A 20,646-nucleotide genomic window follows, 5' to 3' on the forward strand; every position below is an offset into this window, starting at 1 on the left:
GTTGAATTTTATGCTATGAACTGGAATAATTATATATTGTTCTTAAATTCATAGCCATATGTTTTAAATGGATTGCAGTTTAGTTTCAGTTAAACTGCAGTGGTAATGCAACAATTTAAGGAGTATTTATGTAGCTTATAGAAAGAACAGCCATAAAATTTCACTTAATTTTATGCACACTTGCTATACTCGTTAGTATGTCTACCATAAAAAGTAAATGTAACTTGAACTTAAACCATTCATTTTTAAAAATTAACTTCTGGGCAGCTTTGAGGTTAAAAGCATGAGGTTGAAATTATTGGCAAAAATTGGGTTTGGAACTGTAGTTATCTACAGATTTCAATTATATATCCTACCCTTTACTCCATTACCTCCTAGGAAACTGAAAGTTGAATATATTAACTTGTTATATTATCTTCAGTCCAGAAGCTTTTACAGACAAGTTTGAGCTTATCTATTACTTGTGAATTTTTAAAATGTAGACATTATTGCTTTGACATCCTGGTTTCAGTATTTGGTAATTTTATATCTCCTCTCTATTTTCTCAACATACTTTTACTGTCCTTTTGCCTTCTCTATTTTCAACTCTCTTCTTGAAGAGAACAAAAGCTCGCTTACCACCTCACCTCCCTTCTACTAAATACAAAGAAGCAAAACATATCATTCAATTGTAAAAAATGAACCTTCATATTTTAAATGTTCCTGATTCATTATAAATTCTTTACTCAGTGTGTCTGCATTTTATTCCAGAGTTCATAAAACCCTGTGTTTTGTATATTCACATTCAAATGTCATCTTAGAATCCCGCTCCTTGCAATCATGAAAAATGCCACTTTCCATCTGTCTGGACAAATCAGAAGAAAGAGTGCAAAAGTTATTCATAAACGACAAGCTTGTTTCTGCACAACATCATTAAGAAATTGTTATACTGATAGGAGACTTATGGAGCTCCTGTAGAGGCAAAGTTTTATTTGATACCCAATGAACTTCCATTATCCATAGCTATTTTCCTGTTTTCGCTGTTTATTCACTTCTCCTTTCCTCATAGATCGAGATACAAGCCATGAATTTGTATTTTTATATTCTCAAAGCAGAAAATACCAGCTGAAATATTAAATCTGACTTCCCTTGTTTTTGTGATATGCGTAGGTGAATCAGCGTCAGTGGAATGATAAACAATTAAATCAGCACATTTATACAAAAGCAAAGACAGTGGTGACTTGGCAGGGTTAAATGAAATAGTACAAAAATGCCTTAGGGTCATTTCAAACAAGAAGAGATTAAGAAATGGAACCTAAGCCAGCAGGTGAGAGAGACAATGTTTACTCTGTCACAAACATCAAGTAGTGTATCACCTTGAATGCTCCTGCAAGGTTATTTCAGTAACCAAAGACATTTTTAGTAAAGCTACCCTCTCCAGTCTATCAGGTAGATTTTATAAACTTTAGAAATATACTAACACTGGATTATTAATATCTTCAATTCCACAAACATTAATTGAGCATCTAAAATGTGTTAGAGACTATTCCAAGTGCTGCAGACACAGGATGAACAATCTCTAAAGTTGTGGTTCTTGACACTGGCTGTCTCTAAGGATCACTCTCCTAGGAACCATAAATAATGTCAATATATATCCTAGTCTCACCACATGGAGATTCTGAGTCAGTGTATCTGGGGTGGGACTAGGCATCTGTAGGTTTTCAAAGCACCCCCAGTGAATTAATATTCAGCCAGAGTGGAGAACTATAGGAGGGACTGGGATCCCAGATCCTCTTAGAGGAAACCCAAAAGTACAGTAACGGTGCAGTTGTAGGACAAAGAAAGTAACGTGGTGTCCTAAATGCTCCTAACTTTACCAGGTTAGGGGGTAGGTAGACATTACAGGGACAGAACAAGGGACAAGGTAGGCTTTACAAAAGAAGTGGAAGCAGTCCCTTTGAAATCTGGCACAAGACAAGGATGCCCTCTCTTCCCACTCCTATTCAACATAGTATTGGAAGTCCTGGCCAGGGTAATCAGGCAAGAAAAAGAAATAAGGCGTATTCAATTAGGAAAAGAGGAAGCCAAATTGTCTCTATTTGCAGATGACATGATTTTATATTTAGAAGACCCCATTGTCTCAGCCCAAAATCTCCTCAAGCTGATAAGCAACTTCAGCAAAGTTTCAGGATACAAAATCAATGTGCAAAAACCATAAGCATATCTATACACCAGTAACAGACAGAGTGCCAAACAATGAGTGAACTCCCATTCACAATTGCTACAAAGAGAATAAAATACCTAAGAATACAACTAACAAGGGATGTGAAGAACCTCTTCAAGGAGAACTACAAACCACTGCTCAAGGAAATAAAAGAGGACACAAACAGATGAAAAAACATTCCAAGCTCATGCTTAGGAAGGATCAATATCATGAAAATGGCAATACTACCCAAAGTAATTTATAGATTCAATGCTATCCCCTCAAGCTACCATTAACTTTCTTCACAGAATTGGGGGGGAAAAAAAAACGTAAATTTCATATGGAACAAAAGAGAGCTTGCATAGCCAAGATAATTCTAAGCAAAAAGAACAAAGCTGGAGGCATCACACTATCTGACTTTAAACTATACTACAAAGCTACAGTAATCAAAACAGCATGGTATTGGTATCAAAACAGAGATATAGACCAATGGAGCAGAACAGAGGCCTCAGAGGTAATGCCACACAGCTACAACCATCTGATATTTGACAAGCCTGACAAAAGCAAGAAATGGGGAAAGGATTCCCTATTTAATAAATGGTGTAGAGAAAACTGGCTAGCCATATGCAGAAAGCTGAAACTGGATTCCTACCTTACACCTGATACAAAAATTAACTCCAGATGGATTAAAGATTTAAATATAAGACCTAACACCTTAAAAATGCTTGAAGAAAACCTAGGCAATATCATTCAGGCACGTGTAAGAACTTCATGACTAAAACACCAAAAGCAATGATAACAAAAGCCAAAATTGACAAACAGGATCTAATTAAACTTAAGAGCTTCTCCACAGCAAGAGAAACTATCATTAGAGTGAACTGGCAATCAACAGAATGGGAAAATTTTTTTGCAATCTACCCATCTCACAAAGGGCTAATAACCAGAATCTACAAAGAATTTAAACAAATTTACAAGAAAAAAAAAACCAGTCGATGCCATAAAAAAGTGGGCAAAGGATATGAACAGACACTTATCAAAAGAAGACATTCATGTAGCCAACAAACATATGAAAAAATGCTCATCATCACTGGTCATAAGAGAAATGTAAATCAAAACTGCATTGAGATACCATCTCATGCCACTTAGAATGGCAATCATTAAAAAAACTGGAGACAACAGATGCTGGAGAGGATGTGGAGAAATAGGAACATGTTTACACTGTTGGTGGGAGTGTAAATTAGTTCAACCATTGTGGAAGACAGTGTGGCGATTCCTCAAGGATCTGGAAATAGAAATTCCTTGACCCAATAATCCCATTACTGAGTATATACCCAAAGGATTATAAAACATTCAATTATAAAGACACATGCACACATATGTTTATTGCAGCACTGCTTATAATAGCAAAGACTTGGAACCAACCCAAATGCCCATCAACGATAGGCTGGATAAAGAAAATGTGGCACATATACACCATGGAGTACTATGTAGTCATAAAAATTGATGAGTTCATGTCCTTTGCAGGGACATGGATGAAGCTGGAAACCATCATTCTCAGCAAACTGACACAAGAACAGAAAACCAGACACCACATGTTCTCACTCATAAGTGGGCGTTGAACAATGAGAACACATGGACAAATGGAGGGGAATATCACACACTGGGGCCTGTGGTGGAGTGGGAGGGCTAGGGGAGGAATAGCAGGGAGTGGGAGGACTGGGGAGTTATGTCACATTCTCATCAGCACCGGGTATCGTCAGATCCTTTAATGTCAAATTTTTGAAAATTTAGTTTAAAAACTTAAGTTTCAAGTTTGAGTTTTAATATGTGTTTAGCAGTATCTCATCATGGTTTTAATTTGCAGTTTACTGATGACTAATATATTGAGCATATTTTTATGTGCCTCTTTGGCACCTGTATACTTTTTTGGTTAACTGTTCAAGACTTTTGCCTGCTTTCAAATGGAGTTTGTTTCTTTATAACTGAAATTCAATAGTTGTTTAGATATCTGAATAAAAGCATTCTTTAAGACACACAAAAGAATCTAAAGTCTGAAATGCTCCAAAATCCAAAACTTTTTGAGCACCAACATGATTCTCAAAGGGAACGCTCATTGGAACATTTTGCAGTTTGGATTATTTTCGGATTAGGGATACCAAACCAATAAGTATAAATGTAAATATTCCAAAATCCAAAAAGCATCTAAAATCCAAAAGACTTCTGGATTCAAATACTTTGAATACGGGAAACTCGGCCTGCACTGTTAAGACTTCTATCTGCTTATGAAGAATGCAAAAGTCTCTGTCTCTTACCTTTTGACCTCCGCTCATGATATGACCTGCCTCGATAATGAGGGGTGTCCAAATACATTCTCTCAAGATCTTCTTGCCATGACTCTGGATTGAAGTACTTGAGTAGATCTTCCACAGTATCAAATTCTGCAATTTTTTTGTCCAGAGCATCCGCAGTGAGAGTAGGATCCGTTACTGATGGAGAGTGATAGGATACCCCCTAAGAGTGACATACAGCTCAGTGTACTCAGAAAAAGTCCACCGCTGTGAAATACAACAGTCATTCAACTATACAGAAAGAACATAAATAGGCTTCTGTGTACAAGACACCATAAGTTTAAATGCCATGTAAAAACCACATGGTATTATCTTGCCATATTCTTGGGTAAAATCAATTAATTGCTAAAAAGATAGTTATTTGCTTTTTTTTTTAAATTAATCAAATCCAAGCAGATCATAAAACTTTCAGTTTACCTTAACTGTAATCATCTAAAAATATAGACTAGATGGAAATACGTAAAATTAAGTCATCTAGTTTTTTGTTTCACGGTCCCAAATCATCCACATAACAACAAATAATAGTGAGAATCAAAATTTCAAACTACTTCCATGTTAGTTTTGATAATTCATTCCATTCTCCTACATTTAATCTCCCCATTCTCCCTTTATGGGTCACCTAGCATTGGAGATGAGGTATGAGCAATGTACTAATCTACTCTGGAGACATTTTCATAAAATCTAGCATTTTAACCAACTTATTTACTGTCAACAAGGATAATTAGGCATGAAACTGGCTCTCTTGACTTAAAAGGAGAGGATTCACAGGGGAAACATATTTTTCTAAAATGCTATAGTTTGCTAGAGATCCCAGTTGCCATTAAAACTTCTCAGGAAGAGTCTTTAAATGAGAAATACAACATCATTGAAAGCCTGAAGAGGATTATGTATTTTGCCATGGAATACATCCCACATAAGGTTTCCAAGCACTTACTTCAGTAACCCTTGTACAATCTAGAGGTAAATGAGCCATGATTCAAATATCTCTGTTAAAATTCATGACCCATTGACAAGGAAATAGAGAGCACACAGCCTCAAATGATTTTTAAATGTCTTTAAAGAAACTACCAAATAAATAAGATCCCCTAAAGGCAAATATCTCTTATCACTAAGGGAAAATAGGAATTAATGACAACTTGCTTTCCTAATATTTGACTGTAGTATCTAATCAAGAAAAATCGGTGCTATTGAGTCCCAGACAGCAAAGCCCACACTTCATAATCTTACTCTCAGGCAATGTTGTCTCTCTTTAACCAATCAAGGTCCAAAGGTTGGTAAGTGATTTGATGATCATCTGCTGTCAGAGGAAGTCTCTTTTCACACAACTAAGGGGCTTTAAAGCATTAATCTACCATTGGTATCACTCAGGAGCAGTTTTCAAATATTCTCTGTAGGTTAAAGGGAGTCGAGGGAGTGGGGTGACAGAATGAAATAGACTGATGAATGTATCAGGCCAGTTCTATATTTTTTTCTTTTAGAAGAAACCATACATCTAATTTTCAGTCATCTTTGCTAAAATAAGTAGACATCTTCTTCTGACCAAACCTTTCCTGCCATGCTACATTCAATACCTTATGAGTCTACTATATATTCTGTTCAGGTGTATCCAGGTAATAATGATTATTTATCTGGAGGCATGGTCCTTGTCATATATTATAGAAGAATCCACAGATTTATTCATAGTTGAAGCCATGTTAAAGATGCCCTCTACAGTCATCTTGCTGATATTATATCACTCTCATCTGGGTGCAGCCCTATTTGTTCCATTTCTGATAGGTTGTCTCTTTAATTTAGGTGTGTGTGTCCGTGTGTGTGTGTCTGTGTTTGTGTGTGTGTCTGCTTGACACGAGCTGGACCCTGACTGAAGCACATCATTTCTGTCTTTGACATCTCTCTTGGGGTCACATGCTAGGGGTGGAATACTTATAATTCAGTACTGTAATTCCAAATCCCCATTAACTTGTATTGCCTGGATGATCTACGGTCTATCTGGCTCAAATGCACCAGATGGTTTACAACTAGCCTTGTGTCACAATAGCGTGGGTCTAAGAACTAAAAAACTCAAAATGAGTTGACCAAATTAGAGGCATAGCAGCACCTAAAAAATCTGTGAAGTTAAAATGCTTCCCTCTTTTTTGAAATAAAAACAGGGACACCCATAAATCCATTCCCATGCAAGTGAAAGCTTCTTGTGACAGCTCTGGGGAAAGTGGCTGCATGGAGTTTTCCGGGGTGGCTCCTAACAGTGCCTAGAATGTGGTGTGTAGGTAGATATCTCTCTCAGAGAAAGCTGTGGGGAACTATCAGTCCCTGAAAAGGGAGGGGGAAATTTAACCTCTTCTAATATGAGGCTGAAGAGTAAATCCAAGTCATAGGTAAAATGTAAACGTGTCCTTGTGTATGAGCTTTACTGCTGTTTTCAAGTTTTGCTTCCGGGAAGTTTCCAGAAACAACAATGATGGCTGAGGAAATATTTATGAGTGACGAGGTGACCTAATAAGCCCATGAGGACATTTTGGTTTCTGAGGTAAATATTTTAAAACTATTTGTGAGGAAAAGAACTAATTGAATGTGTCTCCTTCAGCTGCACAGTAAATATGATTTCATTCAGCTTTTGTCATGTATTTATAAAAATCAATTCCGAAGTTAACTGCACTACTTTAAAATGATAACAATATGTAAAAAAAAAAAAAAAGTGCTCTGAAAATGGAAAACCACTTTCAACAAAAAACAAGGTCTGGTTTAAACAGATGTTAATGGTAGGTTCAATGACCCTTGTTCCTGTTCCAGAAAGTTCTTGAACAATGGAATTCTGAGTAAAGAAACTAGCTTGCTCTGGCCTCACAAGAGAGTTAAGCAGCACCTAGCCTTGAAACTCAAACCAGCAGCGTTTGCGGTGGATCTGGACCCAGAGAACCTCCCCAGATACTCCAAAGGATGGGACAGTTCCTCTCTTTTAAAGTTAAGGGTCCTCTAAGGCTTGTAATTCTCTGCTTGGGGCAAGCATCAATTAGACAACCCGGAGCTATCACATCGAAGGTGCCTGAGAAGCCAGAGCATCCCTTGACCCTCAGTCATGGTTGCAAAAGTCTACCTTGAGTTAGCCTCTATTGTGACCCTCCTGCTTAGCCTGAGCAGCTCTTCAGCTTTGTCTGCCTTGTGTTGACTTTTACCTAATTGGTAATGATTGTCTACACCAACCTAGGTTCAGAGCATGTATCCTGGACTGTCAAAAGCACACAAAACACCTAAATCACCCTCAGAGATCTCTCTGATCTTTTGATCAGATGAGATTCTAGTCCAGCATCCATACCAGGTGAATTAAATAGTCACATAATTCATAGTGGAGGGAATTTTGCCATATGAAAGAGTTTTTTTTAAAAAAATCCCCTAGAGAGCAAAAGATAACATATTAATTTTAGAAAAAAAAAATCAACTCTGACTCAGCCACATGGACCTACTTAGAACCATGGGCAAGCTTTCTCTATGCTCTTGAACTTTTAGTAAACAATTGCATTTATTGTCTTGTATTTTATTGCTACATAAGTGCTACACATACGATTGGTGAAAACAAGGTCTGCTCTTTCTGTGCAAAATAGATAAGGAGACAGAATACTGAGAAATGACTAAATTTAGAAAAAAATTGGAGCTTGAACCATTTTACAGCTTCAGGGTGAGTTATGTTTTCTATCCAAGTAAAATAGAATACATGCCTAATTTGCACTTAAGTTATCTTACTGTAAACATTGGGATTTTCAAGTCTGAAAAGACCCTCAAAAATGCAAAGGTTAACATCTTCCCCAGGAATATTCGAAAGCTATTTTGAAATTCTCCACTTGAGTGTAGGCCATGAACTAATTTGACATGTTTGGACAGACCTTTAATTGGAAAGCTCTGCTCTGAAACTGAAAAACATTTCAGTTATTGCCTAGCCTGAGTTCCTACTATGGTATACTGGCAGTTCCTGGAAACCTTTCTGACAGACAGGAAAAAGGGTGTCTGACATAATCCATTGTAAACTGAATGAAATGGAGAAACACATGCTGTTTGAGATCTGGCTTTTGGTCAAACCACAGGTCCGTAACACAGGTGAAGTTCTTTTGGTATTGACCTTAGCTATTCTATCAGTTTCGTTCGCTGACAACAGAGTAATAAATTACTTACTGAAATAGAGCTTGTGACTGATTCCCAGTTGGTCTCTGAAGCTGCTGCGGGTTGGAAATCTTCCTGGAAGGCAAAGAAACATCTTATGTGAGTCAGTCAAACCTCTGTTCAATTCGCTACGTGCACGTTTTCAAAATCTCAGCCTTCTGAATCTCTTTCCAACTAAGTGACAACAGAAATAGGGCTACATTCCTGCTGAACAGGTCACCATTTGTCTTAAGCACATCTCCTCAAGAACCCTTCTCATTCAAGACATAAACAGTTTCCTGTAAGTACTGGTGAAATGGAAAAGGTACAGGCAGAATGCTAATTTTAACTTGGCCACCTACTGGTTATGTGACTGCAGACAACTGACAACACCTCCATTTCTTCTTTTCCTCATCTGTAAATGGCTAGTATGGAATCCTTACATTACAGAGCTATTTTCAGAATTGAATGCATTAATTATGTAATTACCAATGGGACTAAATAAAGTGCTTGATAAAGAATAATTATCACCGTTAGTGATGTATAACTGGCTTAAACTCGGTTAGGTATTATGTTCAATCTTGCCTTCTGACCTGGTCCAAAATATTGGTGATCTTTTTGAAGACAGACTAACTTTCAAGGGGCTGTTCCTGACTCTATCAACAAATATAAGGAAGGATGGCAGTGAAAGAAAATGACTGGGAGTGACTAAGTACTACCCATTTGGGGAAGGAAGGTCAAGGGCAGACCTAAAAACATTAGTCATCTCAGATAAGCCCGAGTGGATGTATGATAGCAGTGGATCACACAGAAAGAAACTTCTCTTAAAGACAAACTTGTGTCCCATTTGCATGCATCTTGTCTTCCATGTTAATTACTACAGCACCAGGAAGTTCAAAAAACATGAAGGGACGGAAGACGAACTTTGTCATTTTTACAATTCACAGATGGCTTTCTGACTTTGCTAAAATAAATCACTTTGGAAAATTTCTTCCAGCCTTACCAGGGAGTGGGAATGTTTTGAGAGGATGCTGAGAAATAGTCAGCCACTCAAGTCTGACAGCTTATTTACCCAAGTATACCTACTGAATGAGAGCTTAGTATCAGGTGTAAATTTCATTAACATTTGGAGGAGCTGAAAGTACATTTGTTAATTGCTTATGATGAGGTTGGTTTATGTATAAATTTCCTGTGTTTAAGATGCTTAAATTTCCTGCGTTCAGCTGATTACCAAGAGAGAACTGAGTCAAATGTAGGATTAAAAGAATGAAAAAGTATTAGAAACTGACTAGATGATAGGATAATAGGTGCAGCAAATCACCATGTATCCCAGAACTTAAAGTAAAAAAAAATAAAATAAAATAAATGAAATTTTGAGACTGAGTCTCACTCTGTCACCCAGGCTGGTGTGCAGTGGCATAATCTCAGCTCACTGCAACTTCGGCCTCCCAGGTTCAAGCAATTCTCCTGCCTCATCTTCCTGAGTAGCTGGGAATATAGGTGCGCACCACCACACTCAGCTAATTTTTGTATTTTTAGTAGAGATGGGGTTTCACCATGTTGGCCAGGCTGGTCTTGAACTCCTGACCTCAGGTGATCTACCCGCCTTGGCCACCCAAAGTCCTGGGATTACAAGTGTGAGTCACTGAACCCAGCCTTGTTATTCTAATCTTGACCCTAGGAAGATAGGAAGGAAACAGGAAATGTGGTATCTGCACTCTGCAAAACCGAACAGACACAAAAAGGACATTGAATTCCCACATTGGGAAGATGTGTATAATCAAATGAAGGCTGGCATTTATATAAGTCTTCATAAATTGGTGAGCAGATAAGACTGGGCAAAAAGCCAGAGAGCCAGTAGTTTCTTCATGCTTTGATGAGACTATTGGTGGAGGACATATGCCAGGTAAAATAATGAGATGAGAAATCCTCAGATCACAGAATTTTCATTTTTACTTGTTCATTCAATATTTGTTAATCTCCTGCTGTTAATACTTCCTAAGCTGTGGGTAGGATCATGAAGAAATAAAACATATCCATACCCTCAAGGAATTCAAACTGCAAACTCATAAATAAACAGGTGAGTAAATTCATGTGGGTGCTCTGATACCAGTCTACTTTGCATGCCACGGAAGGTAGTGGATGACTGTACCAGGGGAGAAAGTGGGTTTGGAAAAATTTCACATAGGAAACTGATTTGTTAGCAGAGTCTTACAAGATAAATAGATGGTTCTTGCAGAAAAAGTGGGGTAGAAGACTCAAAGGGAGAGCAATGCTTAGACAACGTGAGGAAAGTATGCAGAAAAGGAAACAACTTACTAGGGAAAATATGAGTCATGTTGTGCATAGTATGTATGATGTGCATATACTATATACAGATGGAGCTGTTCAGGGTGAAGTTTGCTACATGGGAATGGACCACATAAGAGAGTTGTGACCTTGAGATACAGATTTGGGAAGTATCAACACAAAAACGTAATTCAACCAAGTAAAGGGTTATGTTGACCATGTTAAAATCAGAAGAGGGACAGTTTTAAAATCCTGGAACTGGAAATAGTTTTAGGATTATCTAGCCTAATCTACTTATTTAAACAATAAGGAAACTGGCCGGAAGCAGGGGCTCATGCCTATAATCCCATCACTTTGGGAGGCTGACGCAGGTGGACAACCTGAGGTCAGGAGTTCAATACCAGCCTGGCCAACATTGTGAATCCCCGTCTCTACTAATAAGACACATACAAAAATTAGCTGGGCATGGTGGTGCACACCTGTAGTCCCAGCTACTCAAGAGTCTGAGGCAGGAAAATTGCTTGAACCTGGGAGGCGGAGGTTGCAATGAGGCAAGATTGTGCCATTGCACCCTAGCCTGGGCAACAAGAATAAAACTCCATCTCAAAAAAAGAAAAAAGAAAAAAGAAAAAAAAAGGTAAATAAATAATAAATATATAAATAAATAAGGAGAGATTCAGGGGAAGATGGCTGAAAGGAAACGTCTCCAGAGTGCAGCTACCACTGAGTGAGACAGAACCAGAGCAATATACGCGTCTCTGAGCAAGGTACTCGTTTTGTTTTAAAGGGACTGGTTGGACAGCAGAATTAATCCCCCAAAAGGCAGTGAAAGCAGCCCAAAGGCATCCAACAAAGGCAAAGCGGGGCACTGCCCCACCTGGAAAGTATATTAGGCCTGGAGGATGATGGGGGTGGGGGCCTCACCTCCTCGGTTCTCTGAATCAGATACAACAATTTACTCCAAGACTTCAGCAGCACACAGACCAGGGAAAAACTGCCTTGCTGAGAACCACCCAGAGTCACAGACCTGGGTGACAGCCCAGGCCCGCAGCCCTGGCCAGACCGGTGCCTTGTTAGCACAGACCAGGGCAGAGATTTGGACTAATACAGAGAAAGCCTGTGAAAAGGAACTGTCCATCCCACAGAAGGGAGAGTTGAAAGCAGGGAAGGGGATACAACCAGACAGGCCCCTCCCCAACAAGATCCAGCAACCAGTGGCCCTCTCCCGGGAGAGTTTCACAGTTAACACATCCTCCACCCAGGAACAAAGGGCTCAGCAAAAGCCCGCCATTGGGAAGGTAGGGCTAACCCCAGTAGTATGGAAACCAGGCAAAGAATCAACAGCAGCCTGGGCTGAGACTGAGGCAGCCCAGCATCACCTCCACAGGCAGACAATGGACAGACTGTCTCAAGTGGCACACTGACACCTGCGTTTAAAAAAAAAAAAGCCTCGTAAAGGAGAAATAACCCCAACTTTAACAGAAGGGACGTCCACTCAGAGAAGATGAGAAGGAACCAGTGCAAAAAGGCTGAAAACATCAAAGTGTAGAATGCCTCTCCTCCCCAGAGAAATCACAATTCACCAGCATGGCAACAAAACAGGTCAGAAAACGATTTTAATGAGCTGACAGGAGCAGGCTTCAGAAGACAGGTAATAACAAAATTCTATGAGCTAAAAGAACATGTTTTAACCCAATGCAAAGAAACTACGAACACTGAAAAAAGATTAGATGACATGCTAACTAGAATAACCAGCCTAGAGAAGAACATAAACGACTCGATGGAGCTGAAAAACATGCACGAGAACTTCGTGAAACATACACAAGTTTCAATAGCCTAATCAATTAGGCAGAAGAAAGGATATCAGAGATCAAAGATCAACTCAACAAAATTAAAAGAGAAGTCAAGAAAAGAGAAAAAAGTGAAAAAAAATGAACAAAGTCTTCAAGAAATATGGGATTATGTGAAAAGACCTAATCTACACTTGATCAGTGTACCTGAAGTGGACGGGGAAAATGAATCCAAGCTGGAAAACACTCTTCAGGATATTATCCAGGAGAACTTCCCCAACCTAGCAAAGCAGGTCAACATTCAAATACAGAAAATACAAAGAACACCACAGATATACTCCTCCAGAAGAGCAACCCCAAAGCACATAATCATCAGATTCACCAGGGTTGAAATGAAGGAAAAAATGCTAAGGGCAGTCAGAGATAAAGTTTGGGTCACCCACAAAGGAAAGCCCATCAGGCTCACAGCAGAACTCTCAGCAGAAACCCTACAAGCCAGAAGAGAGTGGGGACCAATATTCAACATCCTTAAAGAAAAGAACTTTCAACCCAGAATCTCATATCCTGCCAAACTAAGCTTCATAAGTGAAGGAGAAATAAAATTCTTTATGGACAAGCAATTACTGAGCTATATCATCACCACCAGACTTGCCCTATGACAGCTCCTGAAGGAAGCACTAAGCACAGAAAAAAAATGCAGTACCAGCCACTGCAAAAATGAACCAAATGGTAAAGACCAACAACACAATAAGGAAACTGCATCGACCAATGGGCAAAACAAACAACCCATAACAAAATGGCAGGATCAAATTCAGACATGACAATATCAACGTTAAACGTAAATGGCCTAAATGCCATAATCAAAAGACACAGACTGGCAAACTAGGTAAAAAGTCAAAACCCATCAATGTGCTGTATTCAGGAGACCCATCTCACATGCAACGACACACATACACTCAAAATAAAGGGACAGAAGAAGATCTACCAAGCAAATGGAGAGCAAAAAATAGCAGGGGTTGCAATTTTAGTCTCAGATAAAATCGACTTTAAACGAACAAAGATCAGAAGAGACAAGGACAGTACATAATGGTAAAAGGATCAATACAACAAGAAGAGCTAACTATCCTAAATATATATGCACACAATACAGGAGCACCCAGATACATAAAGCAAGTTCTAAATAACCCACAAAAAGACTTAGACTCCCGCACAATAATAGTGGGAGAGTTTAACACTCCACTGTTAACATTAGACAAATCAACAGGATAGAAAATCAACAAGGATATACAGGACTTGAATGCAGAACTGGAACAAGCGGACCTAATAGACATCTACAAAACTCTCCACCGCATAGCCACAGAATATACAGTCTTCTCAGCACAACATCACCCTTAACTCCAAAATTAACCACATAATTGGAAGTAGATCACTCCTTAGCACATGCAAAAAAACAGAAATCATAACAAACAGTCTCTCAGACCACAGTGCAATCAAATTAGATCTCAGGATTAAGAAACTAACTCAAAACCACACAACTTTATGGAAACTTAACAACTGGCTCCTGAATGTTGACTGGAGCCAATGAAATGAAGTCAGAAGTAAAGATGTTTTTCAAAACCAAGGAGAACGAAGACACGATGTACCAGAATCTCTGGGACACATTTAAAGCAGTGTCTAGAGGGAAATTTATAGCAATAAATGCCCACATGAGAAACAAGGAAAGATCTAAAATTAACACCCTATTGTCAAAATGGAAAGAGCTAGAGGAGCAAGGTCAAAAAAACTCAAAAGCTAGCAGAAGACAAGAAATAACTAAGATCAGAGCAGAAATGAAGGAGACAAAGACACAAAAAACCTCTTTAAAAATCAATAAATCCATGAGCTGGTTTTTAGAAAAGATCATCAAAATAGACAGACCACTAGCCAGATTAATAAAAAAGAAAAGAGAGAAGAATCAAATAGATGCAATAAAAAACGATAAAGAGGATATCACCACCAATCCCACAGAAACACAAAATACCATCAGAGATTACTACAAACAACTCTATGCACGTAAACCAGTAAACCTAGAAGAAATGGATACATTCATGAAGAAAGGGATACACTTACACTCTACCAAAACTACACTGGGAAGAAGTTGAAACCCTGAATAGACAAATAACAAGGGCTGAAGTTGAGGCAGCAATTAACAGCCTACCAACCAAAAAAAGTCCAGGTCCATATGGGTTCACAGCCAAATTCTACCAGACGTGTAAAGATGAGCTGGTAACAATTATTCTGAAACATTTCCAAACAATACAAAAAGAGGGAATCCTCCCCAACTCTTTTGATGAGACCAAATCATCCTGATACCAAAACTTGGCAGAGACTCAACAAAAAAAGAAAACTTCAGGCCAGTCTCCATGATGAACATATGCAAAAATCTTCAATAAAATACTGGCAAACCGATTGCAACACCACATCACAAAGTTTATCCATCATGATCAAGTAGGCTTCATCCCAAGGATGCAAGGCTGGTTCAACATATGCAAGACCATAAACGTAAACGGACTACCACGTAAATAGAACCAAAGACAAAAACCACATAATTATCTCAATAGATACAGAGAAGGCCTTCAACAAAATTCAACAGCCCTTTATGCTAAAAAATATGCAATAAATTAGGTATCAATGGAACCTATCACAAAATAATAAAAGCTATTTATGACAAACTTACAGGCAATATCATACTGAATGGGCAAAAACTGGAAGCATTCCCTTTGAAATCTGGCACTAGACAAGGATGCCCTCTCTCTCCACTCTTATTCAATATAGTATTGGAAGTTTTAGCCAGAGCAATCAGGCAAGAAAAAGAAATAAAGGGAATTCAATTAGGAAAGGAGGAAGTCAAATTGTCTCTATTTGCAGATGACATGATTTTATATTTAAAAGACCCCATCATCTCAGCCCAAACTCTCCTTAAGCTGATAAGCAACTTCAGCAAAGTCTCAGAATACAAAATCAATGTGCAGAAATTACAAGCATTCCTATACACCAATAACAGACGAACAAAGAGCAAAATCAAGAGCGAACTCCTATTCACAATTGCTACAAGAAGAATAAAATACCTAGGAATACAACTAACAAAGGAGGTAAACGACCATTTCAAGGAGAACTACGAACCACTGCTCAAGGAAGTAACAGAAGACACAATCAGATGGAAAAACATTCCATGCTCATGGTTAGGAAGAATCGATATTGTGAAAATGACCATACTATCCAAAGTAATTTATAGATTTAATGCTATCCCTATCAAACTACCAACGACCTTCTTCACAGAACTGGAAAAAACTTTAAACTTCATATGGAACCAAAAAAGAGCCTGCATAGCCAAGACAATCCTAAGCAAAAAGCACAAAGCTGGCAGCATCATGCTGTCAGACTTCAAGTTATACTACAAGGCAACAGTAATCAAAACAGCATGGTACTGGTATCAAAACAGAGACATAGACCAATGGAACAGAAACAGAGGCCTCTCGAGCAACACCACACATCTACAACCATCTGATCTTTGACAAACCTGACAAAAACAAGCAATGGGGAAAGGATCCCCTGTTTCATAAATGGTGTTGGGAAAATTGGCTAGCAATGTGCAGAAAGCAGAAACTGTACCTTTTCCTGACACCTCACACTAAAATTAACTCCAGATGGAATAAAGACTTAAACGTAAGACCTAACACCATAAAAACCCTAGAAGAAAACCTAGGCAAAACCATTCAGGATATAGGCATCGGCAAGGACTTTATGACAAAAACACCAAAAGCATTGGCAACAAAAGCCAAAATACACAAATGAGATCTAATTAAACTTCAGAGCCTCTGTAAAGCAAAAGAAACAATCATTAGAGTAAACCAGCAACCAACAGAATGGGAAAAAAATTTTGCAATCTACCCACCTGACAAAGGGCTAATATCCAAAATCTACAGAGAACTGAAACAGATTTACAAGAAAAAAACAAACAAACCCATCCAAAAGTGGGCAAAGGATATGAAAAGACACTTTTCAAAAGAAGACCTATATGATGCCAACAAACATATGAAAAAATGCTCATGATCACTGGTCATTAGAGAAATGCAAATCAAAACTACATTGAGAGATACGATCTCACGCTAGTTAGAATGGCAATCATTAAACAATCTGGAGACAACAGACGCTGGAGAGGATGTGGAGAAGTGGGATCACTTTTACACTGTTGGTGGGAGTGTAAATTAGTTCAACCATTGTGGAAGACAGTGTGGCAATTCCTCAAGGATCTAGAAATAGAAATTCCATTTGACCCAGCAATCCCATTACTGGGTATATACCCAAAGGACTATAAATGGTTCTATTTTAAAGACACATGCACACACATGTTCATCGTGGCACTGTTTACAATAGCAAATACCTAGAACCAACCCAATTGCCCATCAATGATAGACTGGACAAAGAAAATGTGGCACATATACAACATGGAATACTATGCAGCCATACAAAATGATGAGTTTGTGTCCTTTGTAGGGACATGGATGAATCTGGAAACCATCATTCTCAGCAAAGCGACACAAGAACAGAAAATGAAACACCACATGTTCTCACTCATAGGCGAGTGTCGAACAATGAGAACATTTGGACACAAAGAGGGGAGCATCACAAACTGGGGTACATTGGTGGGGGGCTACGGGAGGGATAGTGGGAGGGAGGGTGTGGGAGGGATAATGGAGAGAAATGTCAGTTATAGGTGATGGGTGTATGGTGGCAACAAACCACCTTGCCATGAATGTACCTCCGCAACAATCTTGCATGATCTGCACATGTACCACAGAACCTGAAGTACAACAAAAATAAAATAAGGAAACCAATTCTTAGAGAGACAGATGATGTGTTCCGTATCATGTACCCATTTTCTGGGAAAGCTAAGACCACCAAAGCTCATTTCTAGGTAGAAACTGTGTGGCTGATGACCTTTCACAGTGCCACAGCTGCCTTGGATAATGTGTATATGGGGAGAAAAAATAATGGAACAGTTTCCAAAGGGGAATCAACAGAGCAGAAAAGTCATCAAGCTGAGTGCTGGTGGAGAGTTCAGTGAGGGCACCCTTTGAAGTAGTCTTAGCTATTTAGATTTCATATCTGTCCATAGTAAGTTCTACGATTTCAGTTCATTTCCTTACACAGACACATGGTAAAAATATTTTGCTATGATTTTTTTAAGCAGAAAGGGCCTTTGGTGCACAAACCCTTAAACAAATATTACACAAGAACTTTTACCTTCTTCATTGTCTGGGCACAGGATTCCAGTTAGAAACTTTAATAGGAGCAAATGATAAAGATTTCATTAAGTCCCAGATAAAACATAACTTTATCTTCTCTTAGCAATGTAAATTTTAGACTAGACATTGAAAAGAACCTATTATGTTACTTCAGAAGTTTACCATTGCTTATAGATGGCATATTTAATTATAAAAGGGAATGACATCCCTTATAAAAATAAAACACCAAACCTCCAAGGTTTTAGCCCTGAAAGGAGAATCCTGGCAAAGGGAGGATTTACCTACTAAACCCACAAAACAATTATTTCTCATCTCTTTCACCGTGACCTCCCAAGTCCACTAGGAAACTAGCAAGTTTCCAAATTGCCTGGTAGCTCTTCCCCTAGGATCAGAGTTATCATTTCAATGGGAAATCAAATCACTTCTGAAGTCTGCTTAAAACCTTCCAATAGCTTTCCAGTGCTCTTAGGATCTGGCAAAATAAGATCTGACTGCTGTTTGCCTCTATGACCTTCTTTCCTCTGGTGTCCTCTGATTTGATATTTTACATTTCCCACTAACTTCCCTCTTGCTACACCAGCCTTCTTACAGTCTTACAAATAATGCAACAAGCCTCTTCTCCCCTTAGGTTTAATTCACTGCTGTTACCTCTGCCTGGATGCAATTGCCCCAAATGTTCCGATGGCTGGCTCCTCATCATTTTGTTCTCAGCTCAAATATCTAACTAACATCTTTGAGCATTCTATTTAAGATACTCCCACTCTTGGTCACTCTATCTACTTAACCTGCTTAATTTTCTTTAAAGTATTTATGGTTATCTGAAATAATTTTATGTTTGTTTTATTGTTGGTTATCTCTACCTCAAGTAAAATTACTCTCCAGAATGGCAAAGACTCTGTTTATTTGTTCTTTATTCCAAGCTCCTAGCTGAGTTTTTAGTATACATTCCAACTTCTCTGGCTCTCAGTATACAACACGTAAAAATGATGATCAGCTGCTACTTGCTAGTAGCAAGCCAGTAGTTGATAGCCAATGTCCATTCTGACTGGTTGGTCCCTATGCCATACTATTTGTTATACACTCTTTTTTTTTTTTTTTTTTTTTTTTTTTTTTTTTTTAAGATGGGGTTTCACCATATTGGCCAGGCTGGTCTTGAACTCCTGACCTCAGGTGAGCCACCCACCTCAGCCTCCCAAAGTGCTGGGATTACATGTTATACACTCTTAATTTTATCCTGAGCAAACTGCTTGCTTTTCAACCTCCAGACTAATGGAAGACAAACTCCTTACTGTGGGTGCTCTTAATAGAACAGTACCCTTACTGTTACTTTAAGAAATGCTAAAATAGAACAAACGGTGAATAATCATTTAAAATTATATTGAAACAGTTCAGTTTACAAAGAACCCATTTCTGTTATTTGATATAGAAAACTTACATAAGTACACAAGCCATGTCTTACTATTCTAAGGAGATATAACTCTTTGCTAGCTCCTAAAGGCTAGTACACAGCTTTCGGCTTCCTTACCTCCTGCTCCTGAACTGTCTTATCTTCCTTTCTAAAATAAACCTACTAACTATATTCTAAAATATAGTTACTTTGTTCCTATAGTCTATGTTGGGAATCTAGCACTGTGGTGCTGTGTATACCTTATTGTATATTATAGAGACCATCTGGGGGTTTGAAAACCTCCCTTGAGATATGAGCAAACTGAAGCTCAGAGAGCCAAATGAGTCCAGCATCTCCTAACTAATTATGACTACAGTTAGGACTAGGACCCAATTAGCTATTGGGCATCTCTTAGTCGCATGCTCTTTCCAACCCATCAAATAATGTTATATATCATTCTATAATTATAGACATCTTAATCTGCATTGTCTTAATTAGCAAAATTAATTTATGTCATTAAAAATAATTTATCCTCAGCTTAATTCCTCACATTAAAATAGTTCATAATTATATTTTGGCAGTGAAACTAATCATTTATCATTTTGAAATAAAACTCTCTCATTCTCTGTATTTTACTATTCAGAGTAGCTTTGAAATATAGTCATGATTCTCAAATCTTCACTTTCTAAATAGTTCAGGGCGCATAGTTTGGTTTCTATGAGAAAAGTTGGGGAGATATGTACAAATAAAATTTTAAACTGCTACATGAAAACACAGATAATATTATGTATGTGTTGTGTGAAAGAGATATTTGTAAGCATAAACACTAAAGTCAGAAAGCATAAATATCAATACACCTTACATATATAAAATGTTATATAAATATAAAAGATATCAAAAACAAAAGTAAAACCATAAAAACAAACTAGCAAACATACTTATAACAGATATAACAGATAAACAGGGACCATCCTTAAAATAAAATAACTCACAAATCAAAAGCTTATACAAGAGTATGTTTCATCTCATACAATATTGCTAGAAAAAAATATACAGATAAATGAATGAAGCAGCACTGACAAAGTATTCACAAAAATTGATATTGGTTGGCAGTGATATATTATTATTTTCTTCTTTTTGTATATATGTTTTAAAATGTCATAGTAAACATCTAGTTTTAGTAAAATGGTAAATCTCTAAAACAATGGAAAAGAAAAAATGGACTGGATGT

At 38.0% G+C, this 20,646-nt stretch overlaps 1 protein-coding gene across 4 annotated transcripts in view; it reads right to left on the bottom strand.

Moving 5' to 3' along the window:
* PDGFD (platelet derived growth factor D) overlaps positions 1-20,646 on the bottom strand; it is a 249,963-nt gene that overhangs the window by 34,166 nt on the left and 195,151 nt on the right. For all 4 annotated transcript variants that reach the window (XR_012518021.1, XM_003923761.4, XM_003923760.4 and 1 more), the window contains exons 4-5: positions 8,695-8,757; positions 4,495-4,693 (exon numbers count right to left, since the gene is read on the bottom strand). Coding sequence is in view for 3 of the 4 variants with exons in the window: in XM_003923761.4 (XP_003923810.1) it covers positions 4,495-4,693; positions 8,695-8,757 (262 nt within the window). In the remaining variant the exon portion in view is untranslated. The remainder of the gene's footprint in view (positions 1-4,494; positions 4,694-8,694; positions 8,758-20,646) is intronic.

This window comes from Saimiri boliviensis, chromosome 6 (genome assembly GCF_048565385.1).
Source record: "Saimiri boliviensis isolate mSaiBol1 chromosome 6, mSaiBol1.pri, whole genome shotgun sequence".
NCBI classification, from domain to species: Eukaryota; Metazoa; Chordata; class Mammalia; order Primates; family Cebidae; genus Saimiri; species Saimiri boliviensis.